General features: G+C 46.3%; 1 protein-coding gene across 3 annotated transcripts in view; it reads left to right on the forward strand.

Annotated features, from left to right (window-relative positions):
* Window positions 1–13,052, forward strand: part of TP53BP2 (tumor protein p53 binding protein 2) — a 193,791-nt gene that overhangs the window by 151,759 nt on the left and 28,980 nt on the right. For all 3 annotated transcript variants that reach the window (XM_060091386.1, XM_060091387.1, XM_060091385.1), the window contains 2 exons: window positions 4,842–4,989; window positions 10,279–10,392. In XM_060091386.1, coding sequence (XP_059947369.1) covers window positions 4,842–4,989; window positions 10,279–10,392 — 262 coding nt within the window. The remainder of the gene's footprint in view (window positions 1–4,841; window positions 4,990–10,278; window positions 10,393–13,052) is intronic.

Consider the following 13,052-nt stretch of genomic DNA (forward strand, 5'->3'; position numbering starts at 1 on the left):
CTCTGCCACAAATGTGGCAAACTTGATTCCTCCTCAGGGCCTTTACATTTGCTCTTCCCTCTGCTTGGGATATTCTTTTCCTATATCTTGTGTTCTCATTCTGTTTAGATTGTGGCTCAAGGACCCTCTCTAACCACACAGAGGTTGAAGTAATTGAGTTTGAGCATGGAGAGGAGGACTAGCTTTTGCTGGCCTGTCTCTACCCTGCTTTATGCCCCAGGAGGTTGACTTCTATAAACCACGTGAATGGCCTCCCTTGCCGTCCGACTCCTAGTTGGGTTTTTCCAGTGGGGAGTGGTAGGATGGATGATAGAAGAAGGGGGGAGCCAGGTTGGGGTATTTATTCCTCTGGGCTGGCTGAGTCCTGGCCACACGGCGTGCTCGCTCTCTCTCTCTTGAATTTTGTGCTGTGTGCTGTAATAACTATGTAGTAAAGATGATCTCTACATTAGAACTTAAACCATAAAATAGACGGCCTATAGGGAATTCCCTGGTGGTCCAGTAGTTAGGGCTCAGTGCCCTCCCTGCCGAGGCCCCGTGTTTGATCCCTGGTTGGGGAACTAAAACCCCACAAGCCGGGCGGTGTGGCAAAAAGAAAAAAACAAAAATAGATGGCCTATCTATCTTTCGTGAATGAAAAGAATGTTGAAGCAGAAGTAGGAGGACGTAGCATGATGTCAGCTTGAAGACATGAGGCGAGGAAACTAATTGCTGTCAGTGCGTGTAGCCGTGCTGTGTACTATCTGCTCTACCATCTGTCAGTACCCGAGGGGACACTTACTCTGAAACTAAATCAGAGGTGAACCTGTCAGGTGCAGTAACAGCTACTGGACGTATTCGTTCATAAACACATGCTTAGTGTGTGCTTGTCACAGACCAGGCACAGATCAAGGGGCCGAGGATATTGCATGGAACAGAAAAAACCCTGGACTTCGTGGAGCTTATGTTCTCGCAGGGAAGACAGATATTAAAAGCAAGTGAAATAAATACAGTATATGGTATGATGGTCACCGTGCCAAGGAGAGACAGCGGAGAAACACGCGTGTGTGCACGCGTGAGCACGGTGGTGGGATTTTAGGCAGGATGGCCAGGGAAGGCCTCTCTGGGAAGGCAGTGTTGGAGTATAAAGGCCCGGGGAGATGGGGGGCCAGGCCGTGCTGGCACACAGGGAAGAACATTTGTCGGGGAAGGTCATCAGGAAGGCATGACCGCAGGTTTGACCTGCAAGCTGGACCCCGGCTTGGAGGCCGTGCACCCGCTTTCCTGTCCTTAGAATGTGCGCTCCGCCTGCCTTCCCCCCGAGCTCGAAGCTGCCCAAGGACGCAGCCTGGAGACTGAACCCAGTTAAAGCCTCTCCATAAGCTTTTTTTTTTTTTTTTAATTTATTTTATTTATTTATTTTTGGCTGCATTGGGTTTTCGTTGCTGCGCATGGGCTTTTCTCTGGTTGCTGCGAGCGGAGGCTACTCTTCATTGCGGTGTGCGGGCTTCTCATTGCGGTGGCTTCTCGTTGCGGAGCACAGGCTCTAGGCACACGGGCTTCAGTAGTTTTGGCACGTGGGCTCAGTAGTTGTGGCTCACAGGCTCTAGAGCATAGGCTCAATAGTTGTGGCGCACGGGCTTAGTTGCTCTGCGGCATGTGGGATCTTCCCAGACCAGGGCTCGCACCCGTGTCCCCTGCATTGGCAGGAATTCTTAATCACTGCGCCACCAGGGAAGTCCCCCCTCATTAGCTTTTTTTGTGTGTGTGTGTGCGGTACGTGGGCCTCTCACTATTGTGGCCTCTCCCGTTGCGGAGCACAGGCTCCAGACGCACAGGCTCAGCGGCCATGGCTCACGGGCCCAACCGCTCCGCTGCATGTGGGATCTTCCCAGCCTGGGGCACGAACCCATGTCCCCTGCATCAGCAGACGGACTTTCAACCACTGCGCCACCAGGGAAGCCCCCTCATTAGCTTTTAATGCTCTTAAATTTAAACACCTTCATCCAGATTTTTCTTTTTGTCCTTAGTGAGAGGATCGTTTGAATAAGGTGCTGTTGTCTTATGTAATAGCCTTTTATTTGTTGATACAGTATGTTTCGTATATATACTGTATATTAAATATGTCTGTAATTTAATAAATACCTCTAGGTCTCATATTTACAAAGAAAACAGTTACTATGTTTGAAGTGTTGCACTTCAAAGAAAATATTGGTGTGGGTCGGGAATATTGAGGAGGAGTACTGTTTAATACTAAAGTGTAAATTATTTATCTCTCTCGTTAAATGCACTGTATATGTATTCAGAGCAGCAGCAGGGTGGAAACTTGTGTTCATTTTGTGTAACAGTTTGGAAGTGTCCACTAAGTTGAGGCCTAGAACTATGTATCTATCTTTATGTAGCACAGTTTATCAGAATGTGAAGAACCTGATAACAGCGTGAAAGCTTCTGAGCTCATCCTGGCAAATTCTAGTTTTGACTTTATATATTTTACTGTTTCAACATTATCCACTTAAACTTTTTTTTCTGGGTTACCCTCTAGCTGTAATGGGTACCCTTCTCATGTTTTCTAGTTTTGGGAGTTACTTTCTATGCTACACATGTTTATGTGAGTTAAAGAGTTTTGGTTGCAGGAAGTGGAGACTTGGCTTACCTTAAGAAATCATGGTTTTAGTGCAGGGAGGAGGTGGGAAGCCCCCGGGGGCCAAGCCTGCTGACCCAGTGGGCCGTCTTCTCTTGCGCATGTCGTCTTCTCCCCTTACTTGGACCGGATCCTTGAGGCACCCAGTCTGCTTTCTAGCCAGTTTCCATCATAGTTTCCATGAGGCACTGCCTTCCCCCTCCTTCCCCCCTCCCAAAAGAAGAGCCTAATGCATCTGTCTCCCCTCTGGGGTAATGGGCAGCGAGGTTTGAGCTGGATGGGAAGCTATGTGGCTGACTGTTGGCAGGTGCTACGGCTGTCGTATGGTGTCCTTGTGTCAGTGTGATCCCAGTGCAGATCCTACTCATTCTGCTTTGTTAGAGCCTTGAAACCCCAATTGCCCCCAGTGTTTGGCATAGTCTCATTAATTATTTTTACAGAATGTATAATGGCCCATCAAGTTCATGTTTCACAGGCTTTGTATTCTCTTTGATTAGAGTTATTTTCACAGAATAAATTCTCACAGTGGGATTATGCTTTCAAGTTGTCTGGTTTTTTTGTTTGTTTATTGTTTTGTTTTATCCTGATACACACTAATCTTCCCGGCATAGGCCCCCACTCAGTGAGTGAGCATGGGAGTGTTCTGACTTGCATTGCCGCCATCAATTTGTTTGTTGATTCACTCAGTTTCTTCAGTACTGGGAGTTAACAACAGTTTTTTTGTTTGGGTTATTTTTGGTTATTTAATAGGTATGAAAACTTGTATTCCTTTTTTTAATTGTCATGCATTTTTATTTATTTTTTTAAAACTTGAATTCTTTAGTAGCAGTGTCTTTAAGATGCAGTATTGGGCTTCCCTGGTGGCACAATGGTTAAGAATCCGCCTGCCAATGTAGGGGACACGGGTTTGAGCCCTGGCCCGGGAAGATCGCACATGCCATGGAGCAACTAAGCCTGTGTGCCACAACTACTGAGCCTGAGCTCTAGAGCCCACAAGGCACAACTACTGAGCCCATGTGCCACAACTACTGAAGCCCGCGCACCTAGAGCCTGTGCTGCACAACAAGAGAAGCCACGACAATGAGAAGCCCGTGCACCACAACGAAGAGTAGCTCCTGCTCACTGCAACTAGCGAAAGCCTGCACGCGGCAACGAAGACCCCACAATAAATAAATAAATAAATATACATAAATAAATAAAACTCAATAGCAGTCTTTCTCTCAATAAAAGTAGATACTGCATCTTTTCTTTTTTTCTTTTTTTTGCAGTACGTGGGCCTCTCACTGTTGTGGCCTCTCCCGTTGTGAGTCCCGTTGCGGAGCACAGGCTCCGGATGCGCAGGCTCAGTGGCCATGGCTCATGGGCCCAGCCGCTCTGTGGCATGTGGGATCTTCCCGGACCGGGACACGAACCCGCGTCCCCTGCATCGGCAGGCGGACTCTCAACCACTGCGCCACCAGGGAAGCCCTGCATCTTTTCTTTTTCATAAAAAAAGACATCCTCACCCTCAGAAGCAACACATGTTTTGTTCTTATGTATCCTTCCCAAAAGAGGCTTTGCATAAATGTGTGTGTGTGTGTGTGTGTGTGTGTGTGTGTGTGTGTGTGTGTGTGTGTGTGTGTGTGTGTGTGTGTGTGTGTGTGTGTGTGTGTGTGTGTGTGTGTGTGTGTGTGTGTGTGTGTGTGTGTGTGTGTGTGTGTGTGATCATCATCCCCTGATCATCTTCACCGGATTGATAAGAAGATCTATTTGTAGTATGGGTCTGGCACATCGTACAAAGAACTACATAAGTATTTGGTAAACAAATAACATGAATAAAATGTCAGAGGAAGACTCTTTTTGTCCGTACCACAGGTCATGTGGGATCCCTGACCAGGCATTGAACCCACGTCCCCTTCATTGGAAACACGTAGTCTTAACCACTTGACCGCCAGGGAATTCCCAGAGGAAAACTTAATACGACCTTTTGTGTGCACTGATTTGACTGTGCTCTGGGGATCCCCAAGGGCTCTGCAGGCGCTGCCAGGAGAGGGGGGCCGGTGTCCATCGGCCAAGCTCCAGGCCCCTCCCTTCCTCAGGCCAGGGAACAGCCAGACGGTTCTGTTGTGCATTTGCACTCCGACTGAGACCATCTGGGGAAAGGAATCCGAGGTGAGTAAAAAGTGACCAGCACCAGTGTAGACAGTACTGATCACTGTTGTGTTTCTCCTTTTGTTTCCAGATGTTTCTTACCGTGTACCTCAGCAACAATGAGCAGCACTTCACGGAAGTCCCAGTTACTCCGGAAACCATCTGCAGGGATGTGGTGGATCTTTGCAAAGAGCCTGGCGAGAGCGATTGCCACCTGGCTGAAGTGTGGTGCGGCTCCGGTATGTGTGCTTCGGTCGTGCCATCTTTCATTATCGTCGGTTTTAGACGAGGCGCTGTGTGCCGCACGCATTTATCTGTGGAGAAACTGCAGACTAGGGTGTCCATCAGAGATAGTGTTCTCAGTCCAGTTCTGTCGCGACCTACAAAGTCTTTTTGCTGTTTTCTTTTTCTGCAAGACACCGTAGACACTCCAGTATAAAAGGTCAAAAGATAGGCAGCTGATACACAGGGTGGAAGCTTCTGGGGTGTTATGGCAAAATGTGTAGTGCTCACAAGTGTTTCTTGTATGTTTAAGCTGTACTTGATTAGGAATTTGAGGTGTCCTGATTGTTTTGCCCTCTCTGAGGTTTTGTAGGTTTTTCGGGAAAGCTCTTCGGTGTTGAGTTACTGTGGTGGCAGGAGACATAGGCATTATTTTAAGCCTTGACACCAGCCCCCTTACTTAGTTCTTTGGAGCCCTGAAATGGGACAGCCTGGTTTCTTTTTGGCCCCTTAGGAGTTTGTAGATGCGGGAATAAGTTTTCATGATTTCTGCTTTGTTTCTGTACAGCCTGGGTGAGCTCCCACTGTTTCCTTTTTCTCCCCTGGGGGTGCAGTGTCCCAGCACAAGTTTCCCACTGTGTTCATTGCATTCACACCGTTGACGGTATGTGACTCCAGCTGAGCGTCCGCTGCTTCCCAGGCCACTCCTCTTACTCATCTTCCGTTGACTTCCCTGCAGCTGCGTGTTCAGGAAGGTCTTCTGCACTCTCCCCGAATTGCTTACTTCACACAGGAGCTAGATTAGACCATTCCCATAAAGAAACCCAAGTGATCCTTTTTAAATAAAAATCTGATAGTTCAACTTTCCTGTTTAAACTCTTTGATGGCTTTCTCTTCTACTTAGAATAAAATCCAAGGTCTTGATCGGAGATTGTGAGGTCTTTGATGTCATCTGGTACCATTTTCCTCCTTGCCTGCCTCCTGCAGCTTTTTTTATTCCTGGATAAACAAGGCTCTTTCCCGCCTTAGAGCCAGTGGCACCAGCTGTTCCCTCTGCCTCTATTGTTCTCCCTCCAGGTTTTGTCATTGCTGGTTCCCTCTGGTCATTTGGATCGCAGCTAAAACATTGCCTCCTCAGAGATGCTTCTCCCGAGCTTCCTACTAAAGCAGGCATGAGGTTCTCTGTTATACAGTTCCATCCTGATTTGATCCTCTGCATGAGATGTGTCTTTTTTGTGTGTGTGTTTGTTAGTTTATTGCCTCTTTAATCCCCATAGCCTCACACACACGCACAAGAATGTAAACTCCCTAAGAGCAGAGACCTGCTTGTCTTGTTCCTTGCTGCACCCCAGCTCAGAGGGAGTGCTCGATAAATATTTACTGAATGAATAAATGAGCTTCTAGTTGCTTTGCTGGCCTCCTTGCATTCTGCAAATTACTTTCCCAAGATGATTGAAACCACGCATTGTGAGCTTCCTCGGTTTCCTTCCTCTGTACTTACCTCAGGTTTCTCTGCATGTGTGCCTACCCTTCTGGCTGATTTTCTTAGAGTAAGAAGTGTTCTTTCTCTTTGCCAAGGCTCACTCTGAGTTGAAACTTTTTTTTTTTTTTTTTTCTGGGAGCCTGGCATGGTCTCCTTGTTTTTGATTAGTGATGGAATTCTTTTATTTATTTTAATAAATTTATTTATTTATGGCTGCGTTGGGTCTTCGTTGCTGCTCTCAGGCTTTCTCTAGTTGTGGTGAGCGGGGGCTACTCTTCATTGTGGTGCACAGACTTCTCATTGCGGTGGCTTCTCTTGTGGAGCATGGGCTCTAGGCATGTGGGCTTCAGTAGTTGTGGCACACAGACTCAGTAGTTGTGGCTCGCAGGTTCTAGAGCACAGGCTTAGTTGTGGCGCACAGTGTCACAACTGTGACACAACTGTGGTGCACAGTTGCTCCGTGGCATGTGAGATCTTCCTGGACCAGGGCTCGAACCCATGTCTCCTTCATTGGCAGGCGGATTCCTAACCACTGCGCCACCAGGGAAATCCCGTGAATTTTTTTAAAATTAATTAATTAATTATTTATTTGATTGTGCCGGTCTTAGTTGCGGCAGGTGGGCTCCTTAGTTGCAGCACGTGGGCTCTTTAGTTGTGGCTCGCCAGCTCCTTAGTTGTGCCACATGAATTCTTAGTTGTGGCATGCGTGTGGGATCTAGTTCTCTGACCAGGGATTGAACCCGGGCCCCCTGTGTTGGGAGTGCAGAGTCTTATCCGCTGTACCACCAGGGAAGTCCCCCGTGAATTTTTTTTAAGGGTCTTATTGAACAGCTGTTTTTTCCCTTACTGATGTGAAATGTCACTTTGAATTCTTGTTATATCTTATATGAAGTTATGTTTCTATGAGCTTTAGTTAGTTACTTTTATTGTTTTCTTCTAGTTTTATGATAAGACCAAATAGTTTTTTTTGTTTGTTTGTTTTTTTGCGATACGCGGGCCTCTCACTGCTGTGGCCTCTCCCGTTGCGGAGCACAGGCTCCGGATGCGCAGGCTCAGTGGCCATGGCTCACGGGCCTAGCCGCTCCGCGGCATGTGGGATCTTCCCAGACCGGGGCATGAACCCGTGTCCCCTGCATCGCCAGGCGGACTCTCAACCACTGAGCCACCAGGGAAGCCCGGACCAAATAGTTTTAATTACTATAGTTTTATAAAAGGTTTGGTATTGTAAGGCAGGTGCTTATTTCATTGTTATCCTGTAGTATTCTTGTGTATTTTCTTTTTCAGATATGTTTTAGAATTACCTTGAAATGTTCTATGAAAAATTCTTTGGGGCTTTTGATTGCTTACAGTGAATTCATAATTCATTTGAGGGTTGTTTGTATGGTGTGATTAAGATCAAGGTCTTAGGTATCAAAATCTTGTCTCTTTCATTTACTAGCTTTATAACTTCAGACAAGGTACTTAATCTTTGTAGTCCTCAAGTGTTTTCCCTGCAGAATTGGGATAATAACTGAATCTATTGCACAAGATTGTGTGAGAATCCCCGGAGCTGACTTTTGAAGGGGGTTTAGCATAGCCCCTGTTAGCATAACATTTAATGTTAGCTCTCAGCAAGTAATAGCTGTTATGTTTTCAACTCCTCCTTTTTTGCTATAAATTGTTCAAGGTGCCCCATTTTAAAAATAGTACATTTGGACTTCCCTGGTGGTACAGTGGTTAAGAATCCGCCTGCCAGTGCAGGAAACGGGTTTGAGCCCTGGTCCGGGAAGATCCCACGTGCCATGGAGCAGCTAGGCCAGTGCGCCACAACTACTGAGCCAGCGCTCTAGAGCCCATGAGCCACAATTAGTGAGCCCGTGTGCCACAACTACTGAAGCCCGCGTGCCTAGAGCCTGTGCTCCGCAACAAGAGAAGCCACTGCAATGAGAAGCCCGTGCACTGCAATGAAGAGTAGCCCCCGCTCGCCGCAACTAGAGAAAGCCCGCGTGCAGCAACAAAGACCCAAAGCGGCCAAAAATAAATCAATGAATAAATAAAATTAAAAAAAAATAAAAATAGTAAATTTGTTGTTCCACTTTGTTAGCTTCTCAAGTTTCCTATTTCCTTTAACTGACAGTCTTTCAAAATATGTAGCTATTATTTGCCATCTCCATTTCCTTACTCCCCACTCATTTGTTTGCTAAGAGAACATTTCTTGGATTCCTATAGTGTACTAGGAACTGTGCTTGATTGTGAGGAATAGATGAAAGTGTCCTGCCTTCAAGTAAAAGCTGGGATCAGCAGACATCATACAGTGCGATGACTGCAGGAATAGATGGATATGCTCCATCTGCAGAAGGAGAAAAGGGTGCTGGGGACAGTTCTCAATGCTAGGAATGGCTTGTTCAAAGTCACATAGGCACGGATGCCAGGACAAGGGGATTGGTGTGGTCAGAGCATGGGGTGAATAGGCGGCTTTGAGACTCTTTGAAGTGTATTTCAGCGTTTGCTGGCCTAAGCCTGATTTTTTGTCATCATAGGCCATCAGGACCTTAGCTCCTAGACCTTGTAAGATGGTCCAACCCAGCGTGGACTGGAAGTTGGAAGTTACTTCACTTCCTTTGAATTCCCTCTTTGCTTATGGAACCTGGGGATTTCACTTCTTTTGAAATAAAGTGTGTGTGTATGTGTGTGTGTGTGTGTGTGTGTGTGTGTGTGTGTGGTTTTGGTTTTTTTGTGAGGAGGTGGAGGGTCTGCTGAGAGTTTCTTTTGGGAGGGTGTCTACTCAGCTATGGGTGTTTCCTTTTGGGGGGGGTCTTAGTTAGAATCTCCCCGGTTTAGAGGAGAGGGGTATCTATGTCAACTCAGTATGTCAAGAACCAGAGCTGTATTTCGTTGCAACCGAGCAGATTAAGTTCAGGGGTTAGTTCACAGAATTGGCTCCTGAACCCTTGGCTGCTCCATTCTCTGCCTGTGTTGTTTATTTAAGGTACTCAGATAGTGTCTTTGATTACTGACAAGTGCATTGAGTTTTCTTAGGCTGTTTCAACTTTCTTATATTAAAAATTATATCGATGTTACCGAAGTTCTTTGGTTTTAAACAGTTGCATCCTCAGACAGTATATTTGGTTTTTATATCCAGATCCCTTAACATTGGAAGATTTTTTGAGGGGAGCTTAAGATATCTGGTTTCTTCTAAAGTTCCCATTTATTAGGGTATTCAGCTATGCCCTTCTTTTTGTCTCTAGAAAAGTTCTGACAACTGGCTGTCTCACTGGAGGAAGGGCCAAAGAAGCATATTTTCAGGGCAGTAAAGAGGCTTTTGTTTGGAAATGCACGTGTCTGATTTTTTTTTTTAACGTAGTTTATAAAATTGTAATTAAAAAAAAACCAATAGACAGTAAGACTACACTATTTAGAAAGCTGTTTTTTAATGTTTCATTTGTATACTTAGAGAATCATAGAGCCATTAGAGTTAGAAGGGACCTCAGAGACTGTCCTGTGGAATAGATGACAGGAGCTTTGGAACCCGCAGAGCTTCCCAGCCTGCCTATGGTTAGTGAGGGGCCACTGAATTAGACTCCTGAGCTCCAGCTAGCGGCCCGGATCCAGTCCTCCCCCCCAGTACTCCACCCACGTTTGACCCTGATTATATGGGTGGAAAGTTGGTGATGTTTCATTTTCTAAGGGTTCTTTAAAAAAAAAAAAAAAGATGTAAGATGCTAAGTAACTTCTGCATTCAGAATGCATAATTTGCATGAAGGACAGACAGTAAATGATATGTTCGTCTTTCTTTTTGCCTGCAGATAACATGATTTGTACCTCATTTATTCGTTTCTTTTAGAACGTCCAGTTGCCGATAATGAGCGAATGTTTGATGTCCTGCAACGGTTTGGAAGTCAGAGGAGTGAAGTTCGGTTCTTCCTTCGCCATGAACGCCCCCCTGGCAGGGACGTTGGTAGGTAGCATCCTATCAATCATAACAAAGATCTGAAGTTTTATTTCATGCTCGGGTGTAGCACGTAATCAGGAGCCAGGTAATTTGGGGGGTAAGTGAGAGGTAAGGAAGTGGGAACAGCGAGAATAGACAGCTCTTCTAAGCCCTGACTGTGGGGTGGGGAGAAAGGGGTTTGGTTCTGTTTGTTCTGTTTTCTTGGAAGATGGGAAAAGTTTGGTGACAGTTTTGTTTGTTTGTTTTTTGCGGTACGTGGGCCTCTCACCGCTGTGGCCTCTCCCGTTGCGGAGCACAAGCTCCGGATGCGCAGGCTCAGCGGCCATGGCTCATGGGCCCAGCCGCTCCACGGCATGTGGGATCTTCCCGGACCAGGGCACGAACCCGTGTCCCCTGCATCGGCAGGCGGACTCTCAACCACTGCGCCACCAGAGAAGCCCTGGTGACAGTTTTTAATGTGAGCGGGAAGGAAAGAGTCAGTAGAGTAGCAGGTTGAAATACAAGAAGGAGGCTCGATGGGCAAGTCAGCCAGTGGGAGGTGGTGGGGGAGGGTCTCTCTTCCATTATTTATTTATTTTTAAAATTTATTTTTAACATCTTTATTGGAGTATAATTGCTTTACAATGGTGTGTTAGTTTCTGCTTTATAACAAAGTGAATCAGTTATACGTATACATATGTCCCCATATCTCCTCCCTCTTGCGTCTCCCTCCCACCCTCCCTATCCCACCCCTCTAGGTGGTCACAAAGCACCGAGCTGATCTCCCTGTGCTATGCAGGTGCTTCCAACTAGCTATCTATCTTACATTTGGTAGTGTGTATATGTCCATGCCACTCTCTCACTTCGTCCCAGCTTACCCTTCCCCCTCCCCATGTCCTCAAGTCCATTCTCTAAGTCTGAGTCTTTATTCTCTCTTCCATTTTAACTGGGTGGAAGGGAAACTTTTCAGAGGCAGGTAAATGTGAGCTCCCTATGGGAGCAGTGGGAGGGGCTTCTCATCTGAGAACATTTGTCTTCTCTGAGATAGGAGGCACAGCCTTGTGAAAGTGATGGTCGGAGCCATGGTGGAGAACAGGAGAGAGTGCTGCTAGGGGACCAGGGTCCCCTGAGGCCAGTTGAGACTGGAGACCAGGAGACCATGGGTGATTTTTTCCCCAGTGATGCTCTGCAGCCCAGAAGGTTGTAAGAGGAGATGGTTGGATTGAGCCAAGGTTGGGGTTTGGCCAGACCAGTTCAGTGGAGTCAGTGGGACAGGGAAGAAGCGGATGTTGGTGAGATGACGTCTAAGCTGGGTGGGGACGAAGTGAAGGCGGAGGGGCTGCAGGGCAAGAGCAGACCAGTGCTAAGGAACTGCACGTCTCAGATGCCTGCACAGGTGCAGTGAGAGGAAATTACGGTCAAAATAGAAAGTCTGACTTTAACGTTTCAGGGGTAGAGCACGTCTAGGTGACGCGGTCCTGCACCGGGCCGTGAAATGATCCTGCATTAGAGAGGAGGTAGGAGGCCATGCATCCGACAGGTGAGCTTTTGGATGGTGAGGTCATCCAGCAGGAAGGCAGGACTTGGAGTGGGGAGAACAGGGGGGTCAGGTGGTCACATCTGCAGTGACTGAGGGTTGTGACCAGAGTTTATAGATGACAGCGAGGAGAGGGTAGAAGGTAATACGTGAAGGTGGAGAAATAGTGGGCTGAAAGCAGCCCTAGACATTGGACACAGCCATCCCTGTGACCCTGGAGGTCTCATAGGACATGGGAGAAAAGGCAGTTTCAGGTCTGAGATCTGTGGGGAAGCTTTGTTCTCAGTGGGAAACCACTGGTCGGAGCAGGATTGCTAGGTGTTTCTAAAAATGTTGGAACTTTTAACATGGAAGGTTTGTGACTTCAGTATATATATAGTTCTTGGGAGTAAGAATGTCGGTAACAGAGGTTAATTATTAGATGTCACAGAATCTCAGTTTTATTCCTTTAGTACATATGTCCACATGGTACCCAGCAATTAGACATTCAGACCGTGGGGGACCCCAGAATTGACTTAGTCTGGCCTCTTACTCTACAGATGAGAAAGGCTGATTGATACTCAGGGGTTAAATGACTTGTCAGAGGCCACGTCCCTAGAGGCATAGGCAGGAGTGGAACCTGAGTCACCTCAGCCAGGCTGGCTCACAGGCCTTTCAGTGTCTCTGGTGTCTGTAATTTTATTTTAAATAAGCATGCTTTTTTTTTTTCCCTAAAGCAGGCTTCTTTTTTGTGGTTTTAAGTTGATATCTGCATCTTATTTTTATTTTGTTCTTTATTTACGTTACTGCATACATCTTCTTTTAGTAAATTAGATGAATTTTCCCCGTTCATCTACTAGTTCAAATATCTTTCTCTATCGTACCGGGTAAATTATTAAACAGCCTCTCAATAGTGCAGTACACAGTTTCAGTGTGTCTGTAATGTGAGAAATATAATCTGAAGATAAAGACGCTGTTTTCACATTGTTGCAAAACACCAGTGCCACATAGTGTCTAAACTGGGATAAAACAGGATTGCTGTTCAGTGTCAGCCTTTGTGGTGTAGACGTCTAGATTACAGATTAGGAGACTGTTACTATATTCTTTTTCCAGTTTAACTAGGACCTGTGACCCAGAATGTATATGACATTAATTTTAAAGCTCTTGCTTT

This window comes from Mesoplodon densirostris, chromosome 2 (genome assembly GCF_025265405.1).
Source record: "Mesoplodon densirostris isolate mMesDen1 chromosome 2, mMesDen1 primary haplotype, whole genome shotgun sequence".
Classification (NCBI taxonomy): domain Eukaryota; kingdom Metazoa; phylum Chordata; class Mammalia; order Artiodactyla; family Ziphiidae; genus Mesoplodon; species Mesoplodon densirostris.